Source organism: Xenopus laevis, chromosome 2L, assembly GCF_017654675.1.
Source record: "Xenopus laevis strain J_2021 chromosome 2L, Xenopus_laevis_v10.1, whole genome shotgun sequence".
Classification (NCBI taxonomy): Eukaryota; Metazoa; Chordata; class Amphibia; order Anura; family Pipidae; genus Xenopus; species Xenopus laevis.
In genome coordinates, this window is record NC_054373.1 from 85,919,376 (window position 1) to 85,940,272 (window position 20,897).

At 38.3% G+C, this 20,897-nt stretch overlaps 1 protein-coding gene across 1 annotated transcript in view; it reads left to right on the forward strand.

The window, feature by feature from the left end:
• sdc3.L (syndecan 3 L homeolog) overlaps positions 1–20,897 on the forward strand; it is a 44,323-nt gene that overhangs the window by 18,167 nt on the left and 5,259 nt on the right. Inside the window, 2 exon segments of the mRNA NM_001085802.1 lie at positions 18,397–18,517; positions 19,829–20,352. Of these exon segments, the coding sequence (NP_001079271.1) occupies positions 18,397–18,517; positions 19,829–20,352 (645 nt within the window).

Genomic DNA, 20,897 nt, shown 5'->3' on the forward strand with positions numbered 1-20,897 from the left:
TTCCTGTTTGATCTCTTGTTGCTGACCCCCTGCCTGGACTTTGGACTTTGATTCTATTCTGCCTGCCTTGTGACCTGTTGCCTGAACTCGATTACCCTTTCTGCTTAATCCCTGGATACCACGATCCTGATCCCTCCTGAGGGGCTTCCTCCTAGATCCGGACTACTCCCCAGAGGGGGCTCCCGGCTCCCTGACATGAACCAAGCTAATAGGCCCATGCCATTATTATTTTCCTTTTTGCCAGTGGAGAATATCCATGGTTCTTGCTAAAGCATGACTGCTGACACCTCACTCAATACAATCATGTTTTTTGTCTCATTTTGTAAGCAATGAATGGTAGAGAGGTGCCATTTTTGAGCAAGTCATATGTGACACACTAGCGTAGCAGCAGTGTTCTGGATATATTTTCAGATGTTAGCAACTATGGATGAGCCATCCGACCATGTCAATTCAGCAGGGTTTGAGTAATCAAGACCTTTGGTGTCACGCAGAATTAAAGATTCTTATCTCTAATAATGTAGGGTTGAGACCCAAAATGGGTCCCAATGCTTTATAGAGTGGGACTTTATGAATCCACTGGTCTCTTAGAAGTTTATGAGCTATAATTATAGTCTATTGTGTATATATATATATATATATATATATATATATTATATATATATATATATATATATATATATAACAAACAAGGGAAAGTTGTGCTCACCACTATTTTTTAAAACCATTAGGCGGGGGTGCAATGAGGCTGTGACCACAAAATACATATAGTCAAATACAAAAGTCCTCTGCACTCAACCCATTATCAATATATTTAAGACAGCGACATTTTGTGCATACTGCTACTAAAAAATGCCTTACCCTTTGACGTAGTTGGCCAGCTTAAATATATTGCAATATATGGACAAACAATCCCTGTTTTGTTTAAAGGGTAAGGCATTTTTTAGTAGCAGTATGCACAAAATGTCGCTGTCTTAAATATATTGATAATGGGTTAAGTGCAGAGGACTTTTGTATTTGACTATATGTATTTTGTGGTCACAGCCTCATTGCACCCCCGCCTAATGGTTTTAAAAAATAGTGGTGAGCACAACTTTCCCTTGTTTGTTATAGTTTATACAGGAGCAGTGACCAGCTCCATGTTGTAGCTCCCACCCTTCCCAGCTATAGTCAGGTGATCCCACTGGTGTCTAATAAAAGGGCAGCCAAGTATGGAGGTTTACTTTGAAAGCAGCAAGTAAGTTGCAGGTAAAACCTAGTCCCTTTGTAAAATGTATAATGAAGCAATAGAATTCTTCATGAATCAGATAAAATTGAGCATAGGACTGGCCAGATATGGGATGACTTTGACGTAGTTGGCCAGCTTAAATATATTGCAATATATGGACAAACAATCCCTGTTTTGTTTAAAGGGTAAGGCATTTTTTAGTAGCAGTATGCACAAAATGTCGCTGTCTTATATATATATATATATATATATATATATATATATATATATATATATATATATATATATATATATATATATATATATATATATCTTCAAAGCCAAATGCTCTTTATGGCTCTCCATGGGTCTATAGGATGAAATCTTTCTCAAAAATACTAGGACATTTGCCAATAATTAGTTTATTTGTAGGTGCCTGATTAACCGTTATACTCTTCAAATCTATTTTTGACCGGCCCTTTAAATTAACAAGTCAAGCCATACAGAAGCAGGTTTTAAAACCCAATTCTGACCTTATGTGGTGGTGTAAGGAGTTTTCAATAAGTCGCTGTCTCACATTACATTAGCTGAAGTACCTATAGATTTTGGACAGACGCTAAAACCAGTTTTTGCTTAGTGTAGCTGGGTATTGTCAGGATTTCAGTGCTGCTTTGTGCCTAATTTTGAGACTGTGGCTAATGCTGCACATGGAACTTTCCACACTCTCCAGTCCAAGAGAAATATTGGATAAGGTTAGTGGGCCATGTGACTTTTGTATCTCAGTGTTCCAGGGGCACTTAAAGAGTAATTAGATTTATATCATCACATAGTGAGGTCAAACCCTCATTCTATAATATAAGAGACAGTAGGGCTCATTTACTAAATGGAAGTCATTGTCCAAATTTCCACAGGTCTTTGTGTTCTGTTTAAGTGCATGGAAACCTGTGGATGCCATGCTGAATAAAGTGTTGCTTCAGTAGCGCTGCATTCATATGATACAGGTGTCCCCCAACTTGCCAGTTATTCCATAAGAAATGAAGCAATCATTGTGCTGGTCTGTGTCTCCTGACTCTGCAGTTTCCACCTCACACTATGATTTTTTATCCGGCAAGAACTTCTGCCTGATGAGCACAAATTGTAATAAGTAAATATGTTTTGCAGACTTGCTTGTAGTATTAATAATTGTGTCACACACATGCCGCAATCCCTTACCCTTTTCAACATAACATAATCCTCTCTCTGCCACTTTTAGCTAGGCCAGATACAGTCTGAAAATGCCATAATTTGCACCTGTTTCTGAGCTACTCTTATATTAATGACCCCAGTGACCCTGTGTTGATTGATGATAATTGCTAGCTAAAGGGATCAGCTGCCTTAGTAGTGCACATTCCGTCCAATGTATGTCACACTTTGATTGGCTAAAGATCTTTAAAAAGGCCCAAACTGCTTGAAATGCAAGGATCACAGATGCAGAAGAGATGGAGATGAGCTGGGTCAATGGTCTTAGTCTCAATGGTGCCAGAGCCTCTGCAACCTAATATAACCAGGATCCAAAGAAATCACACATCTTTAACCATATTCATGCTTCATAAGATATACATTTAACACAATGTTTTGGACCCCCTGAGCTTTTCATTAGGTGAACCCTCCAGAGAATAGAAAAAAGCCTTAAAAAACACTAGCCATGCCATAAAAATATGACATATATGGACATTTGCTAAAAATGCAAGTAAATTATGTATGGAAGGATTGCATTTATAGAAGTACAGTTAAAATAAAAACTTCATCTGCCATTCTACACTATTAACCCTTTCTAAAAATAAAGGGTTTGCCTTTCTTATAAAACCACGCTACTAAAGGATAAAAAAAACGAATGGAAAACTTTTTAGGGCACTCTGAATTCCCTAAGAACCTTGCATCCTGCTTACACCATTTGCCAGTGCATGGTGGAAGGAGAAAGTATTGTCTGAATTTTTAGGTGACTGTGGACTCTAATCCCTTGGCCAACTTGTTGCAGGTGATTGCAAAGTTCTCCTTCTGGTTTGGCACAGGCTTAAAAAAGCCCATCACACTTCCAGTCATGACTCCTGATGTAGGGATAATTGTGTCACATTGTTGCACTCATTTCAGTGTATGTGAAAGTTTTCATATATCCAGGTCATGATATACAGTGTGTAGAAGTGATACGTCACCAAAGAAACTACTTGGACGAGCGGTGAAACATTTTCAAGATTGCTCAGTAAGTAGGGTTGCCACCTTTTCTGGAAAAAAATACCAACCTTCCTAAAATTTCATGGTTTTTCCCTATAAATACATTGACTTCAAGCAATATTTTTTATGCAGGCCGGTAAAATAACGGGCAGGTGGCAACCCTATCAGTAAATCCAGTTGCTTTAGATTTTTCACTGCTTGTTACTCATATTTCAGGGTACATATTACACGGTGGACGTTGGCATCCACTTCTAATCTAGAGTTTCTTTACTGGAATGACTGGAAACATGTATGGTGTTATCCAAATACAATTATACATGGCCCCTTGGCAGTGAGACCAGCAGCTTGCACCCAACGCTGTGGCAAGCGATTGGTATAGTAGAGCATTGCTTCAATTTCATGTGCATGTATGGTGTTATCAGCTCAGAGAAATTTGGGTCATTTCTTAACACAAAGTCTGCTGAGAATTGGTTCAGAGGACTTCTTTGGCGTGGCTCAATTTGTCGTTTAGATTTTCAGGATTTAATGAGCTTTTTGCACAGCTTTATTTTTTTGTCAGTGTTGCCCTCCAGTAAGATAGAATGAAAGTGCCTTAGTTTCAATATGTCTGTTTCATTTAACAGCCCAGTTTCCCATGCCTTTTCACCCCCTCATTTTTTCCACCATCTTCAAACAAGTAGCTTCAATGGCCCCTTTGTCCCGTGCCATTGTTCCCAAGAATGACAGTCACTTGAGACTACAAAGCTTAACTGTGTCGTCTCTTCCTCCATGAGTCAAACTGAGTGCTGATGTCCTCTCTTATTAACACATGTCCTTCCGCAGAACTGTTATGAACATGAGTAAAGGTAGAGATATACAGATTACCCCTATGGTTTCCTGATAACCGTGACTTTATGTTTAGGACATGGTTAGCATCCTAGACGTGGCAGGAAGCAAAATTATGCAAACCAGGTATGTCCAAAGTGCGGCCCGGGGCCAATTGCAGCCCTTTTTCAAATTTACACCGGCCCTCAGCCTCCATCATGAAATTAATAATAATGAGGCCCCCCAGCACAGTGCGATCAGGAATCCAATATCAGTAATATTAGGGCACATTAGTGAAATTATCTGCCACTTGGTCTATACTGCGGCCTGTGTGCTGAAGGTGTTCGCAATAGACACGTACTGGCACGTAGTGACGCTCTCACATACTTCTTTAGGGCTGAAGGTGTCAATAGACGTACTGACGTGCCAGTACAGTTAACTAAAGAAGTAAGGCGTCACTACCTTCTAGTACGTGTCTATTACTAACAACTTCAGCACACAGGCAGCAGTATAGACCAAGTGGCAGATAACTTCACTAATGTGCCCAAATATAACTGCTACAGCTACTTGATTCCTGTAATTTAATGTTAATGGTTCAAAGAATGTCGGGCGGAATGGTCGGCCCCCACACATTTTCACCTCACCAAATTAGGCCCTCGTTGCAAAAAGTTTTGGCACTCCTGATGCAGACGCTATTAGTGAAGGTGTAGCGAGTCAAAGAGATTTCTGTTTATCACATCTCTGCTCTTTAATGTGTCATTGGCCCCCTTCGCCCTCCCTGCTGTGCCGTTTCCTGACTCCTTGCTGTGTCCTGGCTTCTCTCAAAATCAGCCCTTGTCCTTGTGGTTAATTCACAAGTGTTTTATATTTCTATGAAGGCAGAATTTGGGAAAAAAGCCAAACCATTTAACCACTTATTTACTGGCCTTCTGCTTTCAATACGCAGTATGACTTCAGTTTCCTTTTTTGTCTCTCTAACACCCTGCAGAGGTAGTAAAACATTGGATATTCCATGGCTTTCTTTTAACTGCCAGCCTTCTGCAGAAAGAAAACACTTTATGTCCTTCAGTTTCCTTCTTTTGCACAAACAAGAGCTTATTAAGCATACTTAGTAGCCTGCATTTAAATTAATCAACCATTCCTTTGTTATCCTAATTGTAGAGAGCAATGTAACCTTGGCCAACGAGGTCAACAAATGGCAAGAGTGGACAAGGACTATACATTTCATCTTCAGTCATTTACATGCATCCCTTTTGTTACAAGGTTAGATATGAATTCTGAAAAGGACAGTACCAGTCAATAATTTATTTAAAAGAATTATGAATAGCAGCTCCTTAAAAGCTTACCTGAACTGTTCTAATCATGTTGAACTTCTTTAGCAAGCATGGCTTTCTTACTTTATATCAGACTGAAATCAGTCTTAATTAGTTTAGCTCATTGCATGTGGTTGGAATGGAGGACAGTTAGGTAAATACTTTCAAATTACTTAATTTGAAGATAAAAAAAGATGTATTTTGAGAACACATCCCCTAGATCAGGGATCCCCAACCTTTTGAACCCGTGAGCAACATTCATAAGTAAAAGGAATTGGGGAGCAACACTAGCATGAAAAATGTTCTTGGGGTGCCAAATAAGTGCTGTGATTGGCCATTTGGCAGCCCTTATGTGGATTGTCAACCTACATTGAGGCTCTGTTTGGCACTACACTGGTTTTTATACAACCAAAACTTGCCTCCAAGCCTGGAATTCAAAAATAAGCACCTGCTTTGAGGCCAATGGGAGCAACATCAAAGGGGTTGGAGAGCAACATGTTGCTCACGAGCTACTGGTTGGGGATCACTGCCCTAGATGCTACCTAGCTGTAGCCTTCAACCAAGAAATTGCCAAGTTGTGTTTGACCAATAAATATAACCTCATTACCCTCATTATGTAAAAAAAGGAACATTGTTTGTCCAGATGTAATAACATATAGCAACCCATTTTCACGTTAGCTCCCCTTTAAACAGAGGACCAGTAAATGCTACCTGTCGAGTGGCTGGTGTAGGTGATCAAACCTATAGCAAACATGGCACTGATTGGTTGCTGTGGTTTACTAGACCTGAGTGAACTATGTAATTTTACCCTATTAGGGTGATGGCACATGGGGCTCTTTGTTGCTTGCAGAAAATCACATTCCCCATAGCAATTCCTGTTTTGCACAATGAAGAGTTATTGTCTGCTTTGCTATTGATCAGTTACAAATGAATGTGTCTCCTGCTTACATTTCATCTATAATCTTACATGCATCTGTATAATGTATGCATTGACATGGTTTTTAATGTAGCTAAACAATCCTCTTTCTTCTTGGAAAATCCATAATCAATACACTTGATATGATAATGCAGAAATACATAGAGGAAATCCATTTGTATGCAAGAGTTACAGGGTGTACTGAGCTTTAAAAGTGAATTAAGATGGATGATGTTGGATAAGGGAATTGTTTGTGTTGCAGGCATTTAAAGGAGACCTAAACCCCCTTGCTAATAGAAAACCTACCCCCTACCCTCCATAGTCCCCCCTCACATGTGTTAACACAAGTAAATGCCCCTAAACCGGTAATTACCCCTTGTTGCAGAGTCAGCGGAGCTCATGAGGGCCATCTTTAGCGCTTTGGTAATCTTCAGTAAGTAAGCGCCGTATCAGCGCATGCACTGTTGGAGCATTTTCCCGGTTCATTACAACTGTGCACGCCCAGAAAGTGACAAAAAATACTGAAGTGCCAGAAGAAGACCCGGAGATAACCGAAGCGCCAGAAGACAGCGTCCCTGAGCTCCGCTGCGCTGACTCTGCAACGAGGGGTAATTACCGGCTTAGGGGCATTTACTTGTGTTAACACCTATGCGTGGGGGAGCAGGGAGGGCGGACTGTGGAGGGTAGCCTAAAGCTCATGGCTAGGGTTGCCACCTGGCTGGTATTTTAAATTTTTAAAAATGATGGTTGATCCCAATGTTATTAATAGGGAAAAAAGATAAATATATAGGAAGGCGGGTATTTTTGTCCATAAAAGGTGGCAACCCTGCTCATGGCTAGAGGGTTGATGACGTTAAAAGTGCATGTTGTAGGGAGGTCATCTGTGTTTCAAACCTCTGTTTAGGACTTAAAAATTTTAAATTTCTACCATTCTTATTCCTGAAGTAAAAAAGAGGAGCAGTCCCAGTTTGCAGACTCGCCTTACACCTCTGCCAAAATTTACAAAATCCTGCTCCGCCTGCCTAGGAGATTTTGTGATGGCCAGGCCATAACTGCAGCCAAATAGGTATATGTTGTAATGTTAAAACTAAAATTGCTAGAAACCGTGTTTCTAATTTATATAACAGGGAAAGAAACTGTCAAAAGCCTTTTCACTCTGTTCAGCATAAATGAGTACTAGACAGGAAGGTCTGCTTTCAATTTTCATTCCTTTTCTCCTAGGATCCTAACAAATATCCAACCCACATAAAAATAAAATGTAGGCAGAATGATATTTTTTACAAGGTGACCTAAATTTTTACATCAAATCCAAAGTCAAAAGAGATCGAAGGTGTTGGTAACACAAACAAAAAGCGAATTGTCTTATTATAGTTTAAGCAAAATGCATATAATCATTTTGGAATAATCCTGCCAGCTCAGTCATTGCACAAAGAAAAAAGATTTTTATAGAATATGTCAAAATCATAGTTAATGTTCTAATCTATTATTATATTACACAGAGCACTGCTGTAATGCCGATGTCCCATGAAATGCTTCCTTTGATGGTCCAGTATATTAGCAAAAGTATACTCCGCAAAAACATTAATCAAAGATTGCCCTACAGTACTGTGCCAGGAATACATGCCACAAGTGTATAAGCGTAACAACATAATGTGCAGGAATGGTAGATCCATTGCAATGATTTTAGCCATTCATACAAGCTCCCTTTTTATTTAAAACATATATTACATATATTACCCTGATCCCTATATTACCTTAAATCTGGAGTTCACTGTAATTTGGACCAAAACCTCCATGCAACATTAATGAGTGAGCAGCTGTAGCCTAGTGCTCTTAAGTAAACTGATTGACAGTCATACCCCATCAAGTTACCTGTTTCCTGCAAAAATCAATTGCCTGTGTCATATGGACTCAGGAGTATTAGTAGATGAGACCAGTCATTGCATGTTTACCCAAGCCCTTATCAATCTCCTAGTAAAACATATAATTTAGGTACTTTCGGCATGAGATACTGTAACAGGGTTTAAGGCAGCACTCTCATTGATATTAATCTTTATAGTAAAATATTCAAATTCTAATCCAGATATATTTTTGCATAGGCAGTTCAAGATATAATTTAAATTCATTGTTTGAGGTTAACATGTAACAGGGAGAAATACATTTCAAGATTCCCCAAACGTTGGACATTTAAATTAGAATCAACCAATATTCTGTAACCCACATTAAAAATTCTTACTGTTTTAAATTGCAAATAGCTTTCATTATTATAACCGATTTTCTGGTGGACATCTACTTTAAAAACAAACAATATTAAACATGTAAGATTGAAATCAGTTTAGATAAAGTTAATGCCAATAACTCATATATAAGGGTTGAGTGGAGGAAGGTACAAGATCCTGATTGTAAATATGTGCCACAGGAAGGAAGAATTAACAAAATAAACAAAATCAAGGTCAACACCTTGCTCAAACTCAGTGTGAGTCACTCTGCTATGACCAACATTACTTTATTTTCTGAAGATAGACCTATGGTCGGACCTAAATTTGGATCCCCATGTGGGTTCATGACTAAATGTTGTGCAACTATAGCCAATTATAAATAAAATAAGGTGCATAATTAATTCAAAACCAGGGTTTTGGGTCACAAAATGCATTTGAAAAACTGAGTATGCATGTGTGTGCTTGTTTGGGTGCAAATACAGTCAAGTAAACGCATATATTAAATATAATATAGGTTTATATATAAATATATATTTATATAGACAGGTATGGGAAGGCCATCTCCCATAGACACCATTTTGCAAAACCAGAAATATTTAGTAATATGGAGAATACCATGATTAATGTTGTTTATAAAAAAAAAAAAAACCTGTGGGAAATGATTATGTATGCATGCAGTATGTTGTACTCCTTTTGGTTGCAATTACCTGCTTGCTCCTTTGGTTATAAACTTTTTATAATTATTTTGGTTGTGGGAGGAACATTGGGGCTAAAATATGCAGTCAAATTCCAGACCTCCGTGTAAGAGCAACTGTTGCATTTATAGATGATTTTCCTTTTATTTAATGGAAATGTTGACAAAAACTTGACTCATACTGAATGTGAAGAATTTAAGGTTTTTAGCAACAGGAGCAAAGTCTACCCTGTACTGTAACTAAGACTAGCCAGTAAGATGTTTACTTTATTCTAATTGCATAAAATATCTGTTTTATGTGGGGATCATGTTCATTTGTAGGGAGATTTCCTTTCATGCAAGGACTACATCTGACCTTGGATGTAGTCCTCTCATTTCTCTACAGGGGATTTCAGTTGTCCCTCACACACACTTGAGAAATCAATATATTTAATAAACACATGCACACCAAACTGTCCATCCAATTTTGCTAGCTTTTAAACCTAGAATATAGAACTGTTGATTCCTTGTACTATCCATTAAATGTATACTCCTGCCTAGCACATGAGGTCTGACATGTTTCTTTTTAGACACTAGGGGGCAAATTTACCTAGGGTCGAATATCGAGGGTTAATTAACCCTCGATATTCGACTGCCAAATTGAAATCCTTCGATATTCGAAGTCGAAGGATTCAGTGCAATTCGTTCAATCGAACGATCAAAGGAATAATCGTTTGAAGGATTATCCTTCGATCAGAAAATTGTTAGGAAGCCTATGGGGACATTGGGCAAAGTTTTTTTTAAAGAGACAGTACTTTGACTATCGAATGGTCGAATAGTCGAACGATTTTTAGTTTGAATCGTTCGATTCGAAGGTCGAAGTAGCCCATTCGATGGTCAAAGTAGCCAAAAAAAACATTCAAAATTCTTATTATTTTTCCTCTATTCCTTCATTCGAACTAAGTAAATGGCCCCTAGGTAATTATGATCTGTTAGTTCATACCTGACACTTGTGTAGGTGCAAGTGCTCTATGCATGGGATGTTAAGGGTGTAAATTTGTGCCCATCAGTGCTCCATTACTGATGTTTGTGCCAGTAGTAAATGAGCCCTCAGATCTTGCCACTGGTGCAATTGTGCCACCATCTATTTCCCTATTGCCTTTAGCATTTTACTCAACCAACCTTGCTGGCTGCAAACTTCCTTCACCTTGCAAGAAGTAATTTGTGGGTTTGGTCTAGGATATGAATGTAGGGTGCGGTCTGGTGAAAGTGACCACCCTAAACTGCAAATAATAACTTTATGCAAATATAGCACTAGTAAAGCAGCCCTTTCAAGTTACTCATGACTTTATAGAAATAGATTGTACAGCTGTGCTCAGTAGATTTAAATAAATACAATAGAGCCCCTATTTTACATTTTTCAGGGAACCAGAAAAAAGAAAGGTGTAAAATCTAGGAAAATGTAAAATCAGGGGAATATATAATGCATAATATATAGGTGGGATCACAAAAAACAATGTAAAATGAGGGAAAATTCAAAATTAGGGGATGTAAACTTTAACTATAAATAAATGAGGGGGCTGTGTTATCCTAACACACCATCATTTTAACAACATAATTATTGCTATTCTATGTTGTGTTCCGTAAAAGCAAGGGGTTTATTTTTGAAATGGTCTTTTCAGTGCAAACAAAAGATGGATTGGTTGATATCAAGGAAAATATATTGTTAATACTGAGCTTGCTTGGATAGATGTTAAAATGTGTTTTTTGCATTTAACTAATTGATGTTTATACAGCCAGCCACATCCTACTTTGTGTTATAATCTATTATTAGTGTGATTTATCCCTCATTTAAATCAATAGTTTCCTTCTGTCTCTGTCAACACGCTCCAAAGGATGAATGGCCTAATACCAATATTCTTGTCCTGAGGCGCTGCTGTCAGATTGCTAACATTAACATGCTTGGGTAGCAGGTTGCAAAGTCAGAGATGTGTCACGACCAGCCTTATTGCTGCAGGACTGATCTATATTATGGTGTGGGAAAGGGTAGCACTCTTGTCTTCTGGCATTATAAACATAGTAGGGCGTGCTATACACAATCTTTCCTGTTCATGTAGAGGAGGAAACTCGATGTTCTGCCATGGAAGACAGTGTTTCACAAATTATTATTATTACATTTTGACTATTGATCAGTTTTAAATATATGTATTTATAAATATAAATAACATTGTTTTTTTCTGCTTGATGGAGAGCCAATGGAACAATATAATTAATGAACAGCTATAGGACACTGTTGAACTACCGTAGAGTGTCTATGGAAGTTGAAGTTAAATCTGAACGGGGGATGAGCCCAGTTCTTTAGGCTTTCATCTAGAAATTCCTCAACATAGAGTGCAATCCTTCACTAACACAGATACTCATGAAGCTGTATGAGTAATTGACAATCATTAGTATTATTTATGATATGGCATTTGTATTAAGAAAGAAAATCAGGGTTTTAGAATGAGGGGTTGTCCAAAACCCCCGTTCATATTGCTGGGTTCTGACTGTGCTCATTAATGTAGCCTTAATGCTTTGGAGACTGGGAGTGAATTAATGGAAATTGATTAAAATAGATACTAAAATGCAAAAATGTCTCAAATAGCATTCTCTTCTGCATAAAAGACAATTTTAAAAGCCTATTCTCCAGACTTTAATTATCTTGTTAGAAAACCACATATTAAATTCATTTCACTTGTTAAACACAATCCTAGCTCATACTGACTAGCTATAATAAGGGAGATGCTGCTGCATTCTGTGGGTGGATTTTAACAAAGTTAATTGTAGGAAACATTCTGCTAGGATTTGGTTTGGTGCAGGAATCATTATAGTATTCAGACAAAATGTTTGTGTAAATGATCTGACATTGGTTGAGCTTTCATGTTATCCTGTGATAGTTGATGTATTCTGTACATGCAGAGAATGAGCTGACGTTGATACATAGTATAGTTTGTGTAGGGGTAAGGGGTCATTTAGCTTATACCAATATGCCACAGTGCTCATCATCCCCTAATGAACAGGATACAACATATTTAATATTCAGGGGAAGTGGTTATATTTGTAAACTTATTATCAGGTCTAACCTACAATTACTAACAAAAAGAGGACTAATGAGCAATTCTTGTAAATTTTCCTGCACCAAGAACAAATCCACTTTATTGAAGACTTGGACATAGACTCAGGCCTATTTGTTACCGGAGTTGTAAGCGACTTTGGATGTTTTCTCATTTCCCTAATTTGTTATATTGTTAATATACTTGTTGCCTGTTGACTTTCATTTATGCATCTTCATTTCTCTGTAACACCTGCTATTGCTTGATTTTATTCATTTGTGGGATCATGTGTTTTGTTAAAAAGTAGTTTGGTAAAGACTAAAATATATCACTCCTTGAAATGTCTCTTTTCAGCTTTAAAGGGGAAATTCACCCAAAAATGTGGGTACAGTAATTGTAAGCAACTTTCTAATAAAGAGTCATTCAACTAAACAATCCTACTGGGTTTATTTAATGTTTCAATTATTTTTCGTGGCATTCTAGACAACATGTTCCATACCCGTACCTGTAATATGCATAAACTCACCAGCTACACAAATCTGACACTCACTGATTGGTTAGGGTACTAAGTCTATCAATACATGCCTGTAACACATATAGACAGAAAAGCAAAATGCCTATCCAGGAGATTAGGACATGGGAAAGCTGAATTTTGTGGAATGGCAAATTACTGTTTTCTGAATAGAATTCAAGTATTCCAGCCCTTAACATAGTTGGTGGCTGGGTGTTTGTGCACCCAAATTATTATATTGTTCTTATATTGTACACAGTTATGTTCTGCTTCTTTGCTTCTTCAAATAGAGAATACAAAGAGAGAATAATTGTGTGTTTGCCTCTCAGCTAGTCATATTCCTACTCATATATTTTCACAATGCCGTTGCACTACTCAGGTGGTCACATATCATGCAGGATCACATTTAATATCCTCTCAATAATCTGCAAATGCCTCTGTTCCCTTTACATTCCAACCCAACCCCCTCCCCCTTTTCCACAGTCTCAATGGCTCCTTGTATTCCTTCCAAGACCTCCTTCTTCTTCATAACTTTCATGCATGTGCAAAGTCCAAATATGGTTTATATATTTGCTTTGCAGTCAGGCAAGGTCCAGTATAATTAGTGTAAGAAGGACACTACTGTGATTTACTCTCTAAAACATATTTTGTCTTTTTTTATTATACATTTTTAAATTTTAAGTCCTCTTCAAGAACAGATAATCATGTTCTATACACATGTATAAAATATAAAGTGATATGTATATATTTTCAGAGTATAAATTCTAAAGGTATATTTCACAAAACTACATATAAACAGAAATTTCTGTTAAATAAATACTTAAAAAAAAGTATGCAATTTGGGACCATGCCCTTTAGAATGGACAGAATAAAGCTGCCGATATTGATCCTTCAGACTGATTCAGCAGCTTATCTGCCCGTGTGTGCGGGCTCCCGACGGGTCCTCCCGATTGATATCAGGCCAAAGATTGCCCAGATATAGATTGGTCAAGTTTAAGATCCAGGACCATATCGGCTAGTTGATTCAGTCCTGCGACCCGTCGGCGCCCATTCGCAGCATTGTAATCCATTTCAGCTGGTGGAGAGGCACCCTAATTCGCCCAAAGAACTTGTCTTTAGTTATAATGGAAGTTGCCTGCAATTGGTAGCGAGCTGTTTTTTTTTATTAAAGCTAATAACAGAACCCTTGTCCAGATTTGGCCAATTCCCTACTGATGGTTTATACACAATAGTGGGTTTTGCAGGGATTTTACCTGCTAAACATCTTTTAAAAAATACATTGAAGCATAATACAGCAGCTATATAATCGATCTCTCTCTCTCTCTCTCTCTCTCTCTCTCTCTCTCTCTCTCTCTCTCTCTCTCTATACTGTATATATATATACAGTATATATGACCAGCAACACTGAGATATCTTGTCAATTATTGAAAGTGTATTGTAAAATCACATGTAAAAGCTGACGTGACGTTTCGGTCCACACAGGGACCTCTCTCTCTTTCTCTCTCTCTCTCTCTCTCTCTCTCTCTCTCTCTCTCTCTCTCTCTCTCTCTCTCTCTCTCTCTCTATAAAAGCCGACGTGACGTTTCGGTCCACACAGGGACCTCTCTCTCTTTCTTTCTCTCTCTCTCTCTCTCTCTCTCTCTCTCTCTCTCTCTCTCTCTCTCTCTCTCTCTATATCATCAAGGAGCACTCACAAAACAAAAACACAGCATGCCTGGGTGCAGGCAAAATGTATACAAAATAACAGAGAAATACCGCATTCAACGGGCTCAGTTGCAGTAACTGATTTTAATAAATTAGCAAATTAATTTTGCTTGTCTATTAAAATCAGTTGCTCCAACTGAGCCTGTTGATATATATATACATATATCTATATATATTATATATAATAGTCCAGAAAGTGTCTGTACTCTTTCCCTTGACATAATTGTGGGTGCTAACAAGTGCATACCATATAAAGCAACCTGGGTAATAAACATATATTTTGTGTGTGTGTGTAATTACCCTTTTCTTTTTGTGTGTTTGTGTAAGAATATAAATATATATGTGTGTTGTGTGTACCATTTGCCAGATATTTTCATAATTGTATCAGTCTACCTCTGTCTCCCTTTTTAATATGAGTACAAATATCATATACAGTGTATTAACAGGTGGAATAGCCCTGAGCATTTTTAATCAACTAGAAAAATATCACATTCATTTCTTCCTCCCTACAATCCAATTGTACTATTTAAGCTATTTTAAGGATTACTGTGAATCTCAAATATCATAGATGGGCAGGTCTACAGGTGGACAAACGGTTAATCGGCTCCTTTGCCTTGGCCCTTTCCACACTTAGGATATGGGAGGTGGTTGTCATGGTTACTGTCACCATGCCAACTGCTCTAGGGACCCTGGCCTAGAGAAAGATACTCAACTAGTGATTTAGATATAGAGATGACTCCTGAGAGACAGGGTGTGTATGTCGGGGAAAGGAACTGCAAAGAGGAAAGGATCCCCTGGCATGACCAAGGGACTTCCTTAAGCTTTGCTCACAAAACCTATTTAATGTAATATTTATAATCAATTTAATAAACAGGAACTGTTTCTGTTGGGTTGACATCTCTATTTTTCTGAAAGTAGGACACCTCTTCTAATAGTCTTATACAGTACATAAATATATACTGTACATATGTATAGACACTGTGCACATCTGCACATCGCTCATTTGTTATGCATCTATAAATAAAGAAATATCCACCTCCCCCATGCCTTCCAGACAGTGTCGCTGGTTTCAGCTTTTTTTCCTGTTTTCTGCAGCCGCAGCAGATTGCACATCACTGAGGAAATGACCCCTCTAGACTATCAGCATTAAGTGTAATTTGCAGAACATTGACCTCTCCGCTTATATTTTCTGCAGAGTGCAGAGTGCAGGTGCCAGCACCTAGACTCCTCTTCAGCAGAACATTGTGCTATATGTCTTGCCCAGAGGTACACTCGGAGAGTGGTGCATTAATCCAAGGAACATTATTTCTGCCAGATCATTTTATCTAGTGTTCCCCTGCTAAGCAACTCCTCATTTTATGCCTTAAATGTAATAGCTCTTTCTCAGTGCCATACTTTAAAGACTCTCCTCTTTCTCCTCATTCCCGCAGTCACTGTAACCCCTTGTCTCCTTGAGCTCTGCAAGGCTTAGTGGCTCGTATCTACTAACACAGTATACGATTTTGTTACCCACAGCAGCAAATCAAACATATCCTTTCTTTTCTTCAACTGCTAATTTGTTGCTATTGGATATAATTCTAAAGCAGAACTACAGCTATGCTATTCATTTGGGAGCATTGTATGTATTGGAAAGCGTGCCATATGAAATGTGTCTGTGCAAACCCTTTCTCTTCAGAGGAGGGACCTGCCGAACTATAGTGCAGCACTGTAGGATGGGTATCCAACCTGACACCCTTTAGCTGATTATGAACTGCAACTATCAGCATAACCTTTATTGTTATGTGGCATTACAGATTACTCACAGCTTCCATCAGGCAGAGGAATCAGAAACGTGCTTTGTTCAGTCAGTCCTGACATGTTAGTAAGCCATTTCTTCCCCATTTTCCAGTATACCCCTTGGCTATGTAGTCATGGTCATCCCATGGTTAACAGTACACACGCAGACAGTACTTCAATTGGTGATAAATGCAAGCCTTTGTTTGTAGCCTCCGATTCACTACCCGCTTCAGTCTGCCTTAACCTTTTAGCTAAGAATTTATTGTGGGTTTAGATAATATTGAACCTATAAATAATAACTCTGCTCATTCAGTATATTACATTCCCTAAAAGGTGTGATCCTTTCCATCCTATATCATTAATTGCTATGTTCTATTAACCGTAATACCGTTATACAGAAAGTGTTCTTTTTAAAAAATTGACATTTTTGGAAGATTTGCTTATTCAAAATAATTCACAGTAATAACAAGATCCTCCACCTCCTGAAGTCGACCCCCTTCATTGAGCATGGGACTTGACTTTGTTATTAAAATCTCTAAGGTGTAAGGGTGATATACTCCCAAACTCAAAATAATAAGTGTTTAGATGTTTAAATTCTTACTTACATCTGTTTGCAATTGGAAAATGGAAGAGATGTTTTTTTTTTCTTTTTCTGTGTGAATGGACAAAAAGGCCTGGAACTCATTAGAGGAGCTGTGGAACATCTCACAGAGCCTCGTGACCTTAGCAGTAAACCTGTCTGACCCGAATCAAAGAAATGTTCCATTATTCTAGATTGTGTGTATATATTCTTATAACCTCCAAATAAGGAGGAGGCAAATCTTTTTGTTCAGGCGATTTATGATTTTCCAACCAAACCATATGCTCATTTGTGCACATGTGCCTTTTAAAGTAATTAGTTTGGCATAATAGCCTAGGTGGCATTGCATCAAATACAATTGACCGAAATTAAAACCTGGGCAAAGGATATTCATGGGGTGAACTGGTAACCTGGCTTACATGGAAATGCACCGGTGGTACAAGTTTGACCAGTGGTACCTGTGTATTTTAACCATCCTTGTTTATGACTAACTTGTCCTTATATCTAGTTATGGATAGAACATATATTCCATCTTTTTACACAGTATTGTCAGCTTATCACTAGGTGTAATGATCTCATGCCGAAATAGAATTCTGAGCACTGTAACAGCAGCCATTTGTTTTTTCTGCAGTATGACTTGATGTTCAGAAACAGCTAGTTCAGTGTTTGAAGATCATCGTGGACTTATAGATTGATGAATTTTTACTCCTGCTCCCTTTGAGGCTGCAGTGGTACAGCTTTTTTTTAAGCGACATAGGTGTAAATAAATGAAGATTTGGGGGGATTATGAGACCAGCTGCTTTATATTGATATATCTCCAATGGAAAACCTTCTGTTTATAGGATGAACTGTCTTGGAAACCCTTAAAGGAAAACTATACCCCCCCAAACAATGTAGGTCTCTATTAAAAGATACTGAGTAAAACAACTCATGTGTAAAACCCTGCTTCATGTAAATGAACCATTATCATAATAATATACTTTTTTAGTAGTATGTGCCATTGGGTAATCATAAATAGAAAATTGCCATTTTAAAAAATAAGGGCCGCCCCCTGAGATCGTAAGATTCACTGTGCACACATACAAACCACATGTAAGGTCACATGAGCCAATTAACAGACAGAGTTCTGCCTTTTGCTTCAACACTTCTTCCTGTTACAATTAGTGTTGTAGTATTTCTGGTCAGGTGATCTCTGAGGCAGCACAGATAGAGTCACGAAATGGTGGTTCAAGGCAAGAGATGTAAAAGGGCAATATTTATGTAAATATATATTCCAGTTTGGTAAGATTCTTTAATATGTCATTCAATTTGATATAAACTATCTGTTGCTTAAGTGTTCATTTTGGGGGTATAGTTTTCCTTTAAAGTAAACTTTTCTTTGGTATCTCTATAGGCTGAAAGGTGGAGAAGCGAGTATGAAGATGAGCGACCTGTTGATCTGGAAAGCTCTGGGGATGATGACTTTTTTGAAGATGAAGATATGGATGATGTGTACTCTGGCTCAGGATCAGGCAGTAAGTATTAAGCATACAAAAAATCACACAGTTATCAAAATGTAAGATGTGTGCCCTTAATACTGGCACACATTTCTTCATTTTCTCTGCTTGTATCTAAATTCATTCTGAAGATGTAATTTCAAAACAAAAGAAAATTCCTCCAGACCTAATAATATTTAACAGCCAATCAGCAGGTAGGATTTGTCAGTTGTTTGAAAGAAAATATCCGATTGGGGTCTGAGGAATTCTAGACCTGTATGTCAGTGAAGAGCAACCCCTCAACAGTTGTGGTCACTTTTATTGCATCTACTTGAAGCAGTGATCAGATCTGACCATTGCCATTGCCCTAATCATAATAGAAATACTGAATTTTTCACACTTCCCACGCATACCAAAAAAGTGACTTTACCAAGTACTGTTTGTATTGTTGTTTCATCCATGCAACATTATACAGTGCTTTCAGGCACAAAATACAAGCATTGCTTTTTGATGGCCTCATTTACTTTTAGTAGGTACAAATGTGAATGCAGATTTGTTTTCACTGAAACACTGCATAAAGATGATGTGCCTAGCATCAGTGCATCCATGACAACTTTTACTGTGACTTAGGTGCACAGTACTCTGTATTTGAAACCTGCCAAGAACTAGGCTTCCTTGGCACATTGCATATGCCTGATGCCCCCCATGCCCCACCCACATGACTTCTTAAATGAAGCAGTGGCAACTTACAAAAAAGTCATTTGTGCCTATGTTTTAGCATAGCTGGTGCCTAGCAGTGTATACAAAATTGTGCTGAAGATTTGAAGGGCACAATTAAGCTGGAATCCTAGAGAAAAAATTCTCATTATGTAAAAAAACCAGGACACACTCATTTGTTTTATATGTAGCAATTTGGACCCATCCGTATATAAGACCCAGTGGTCCATTAAGTGTTAGCCAAAACCAAATCTAACATCTGTGATTCAGCTAAATATAATAGTGCCTTAAGGTTCTTACTGCTGTAACTGTACTTTATCTCTAGTATGCTAGGAGAATACAGTATATCTGATATATATTTCCCACTTTGTCTTACCATTTAGGCTCCTGATAGTATTTGCAATCTTCTGCCTTTGTCCTTATTATGCCTTCCAAGCTGTTTTGTGACATTTCCATCTTTCAGAGTATAAAATATCACTGATGTAGCTTTTATTCTTTCTAATGGCTTTCTGTGCTTCTCCTAAACATCCGTATGACATTCAGCATTTTAAGCTGCACATGGAGAGTATATATATTCTTTTTATTGTCTCATTTTGATTCAACTTTTTACTTCAGCATTTATTCTGCCCACAGATTTTGAGCTGGAATCTGGCTTGGATTTGGGGTTCAGATTCACAACAAAGGCTCCCATTCCTCCCCCAACAGTAACAGCATTAAAACCTGCTCCCACTGATCATTTTCTTCCTCCAATACAAAGCACCTGGGTCCCTCCAACAACCCAGGCCTCTGTAGTACACAGACATAATCCATGGGTTCCTCCTGAAGCTCCAGATACACCTTCTTTGCCAGCTGTCCCCACACCCACCATTCCTTCTGAACAGGCAACCACGGAAGCTACCACAACTGAAACAGTGAGGACAACTGAGGTACGTAGGTTGCAGCCTGTTGTGGTGGTTTCCACAGAGATAATGGCCACATCAAGCTCAACAGAAAAAGAGATGTTTACATGGGAGGCTACTGATGAACAGGAGGCAACACGTTTTAACACAGAAAGTGGCAGGGTCTGGCCTACAGAGGACTGGAGGACATCACTGACAAGTGAGGAGGACAGCAAGCTGGAAGGCACAGAAAAAATGACCCCCACTCTGCAACCACAGGTGAGAATTCAAGCATACTAAAATCCTCTGCCTTGCAGACAGTAAATTCTCCTTTGATATTCTTTCTCTATTCTTTCTCTATCTGCCAAAAAAGAATGCCTTCTACCAAGGCACAGAATGATTATTAGTTTCTGGCTATTGCTTCCATTTTACTGTATGCCCCACTGCACTGAAGACTAAAGCTGGCCATAGACGTGCAGATTATAGCCTAAAGTCTGACGAACGATCGTCCGTGCCAATCTTCAAACCCGCAACTAACCATTCAGATAATATGAAGCAGTAAAGAAGAAATCACACGATTATCTGGATAGACAGCAATCGCATGAAAGTTATGTCCAACGAAGAGTAGTGACGATCTCCCATTGATATCGTCAGATAGGCAATACATGCAGAGATCTTATCGTTTTAACCTGTCTGATCGACTTAACAACTGATTGCCAAGGTATGAAAAATGTTGTGACACTTCACACACAGCCTGAAAATCGTATGAATCTTTGTTTCGCACGATAGTATCTTTGTGTCTATGGCCATCTTAAGGGCTCCAA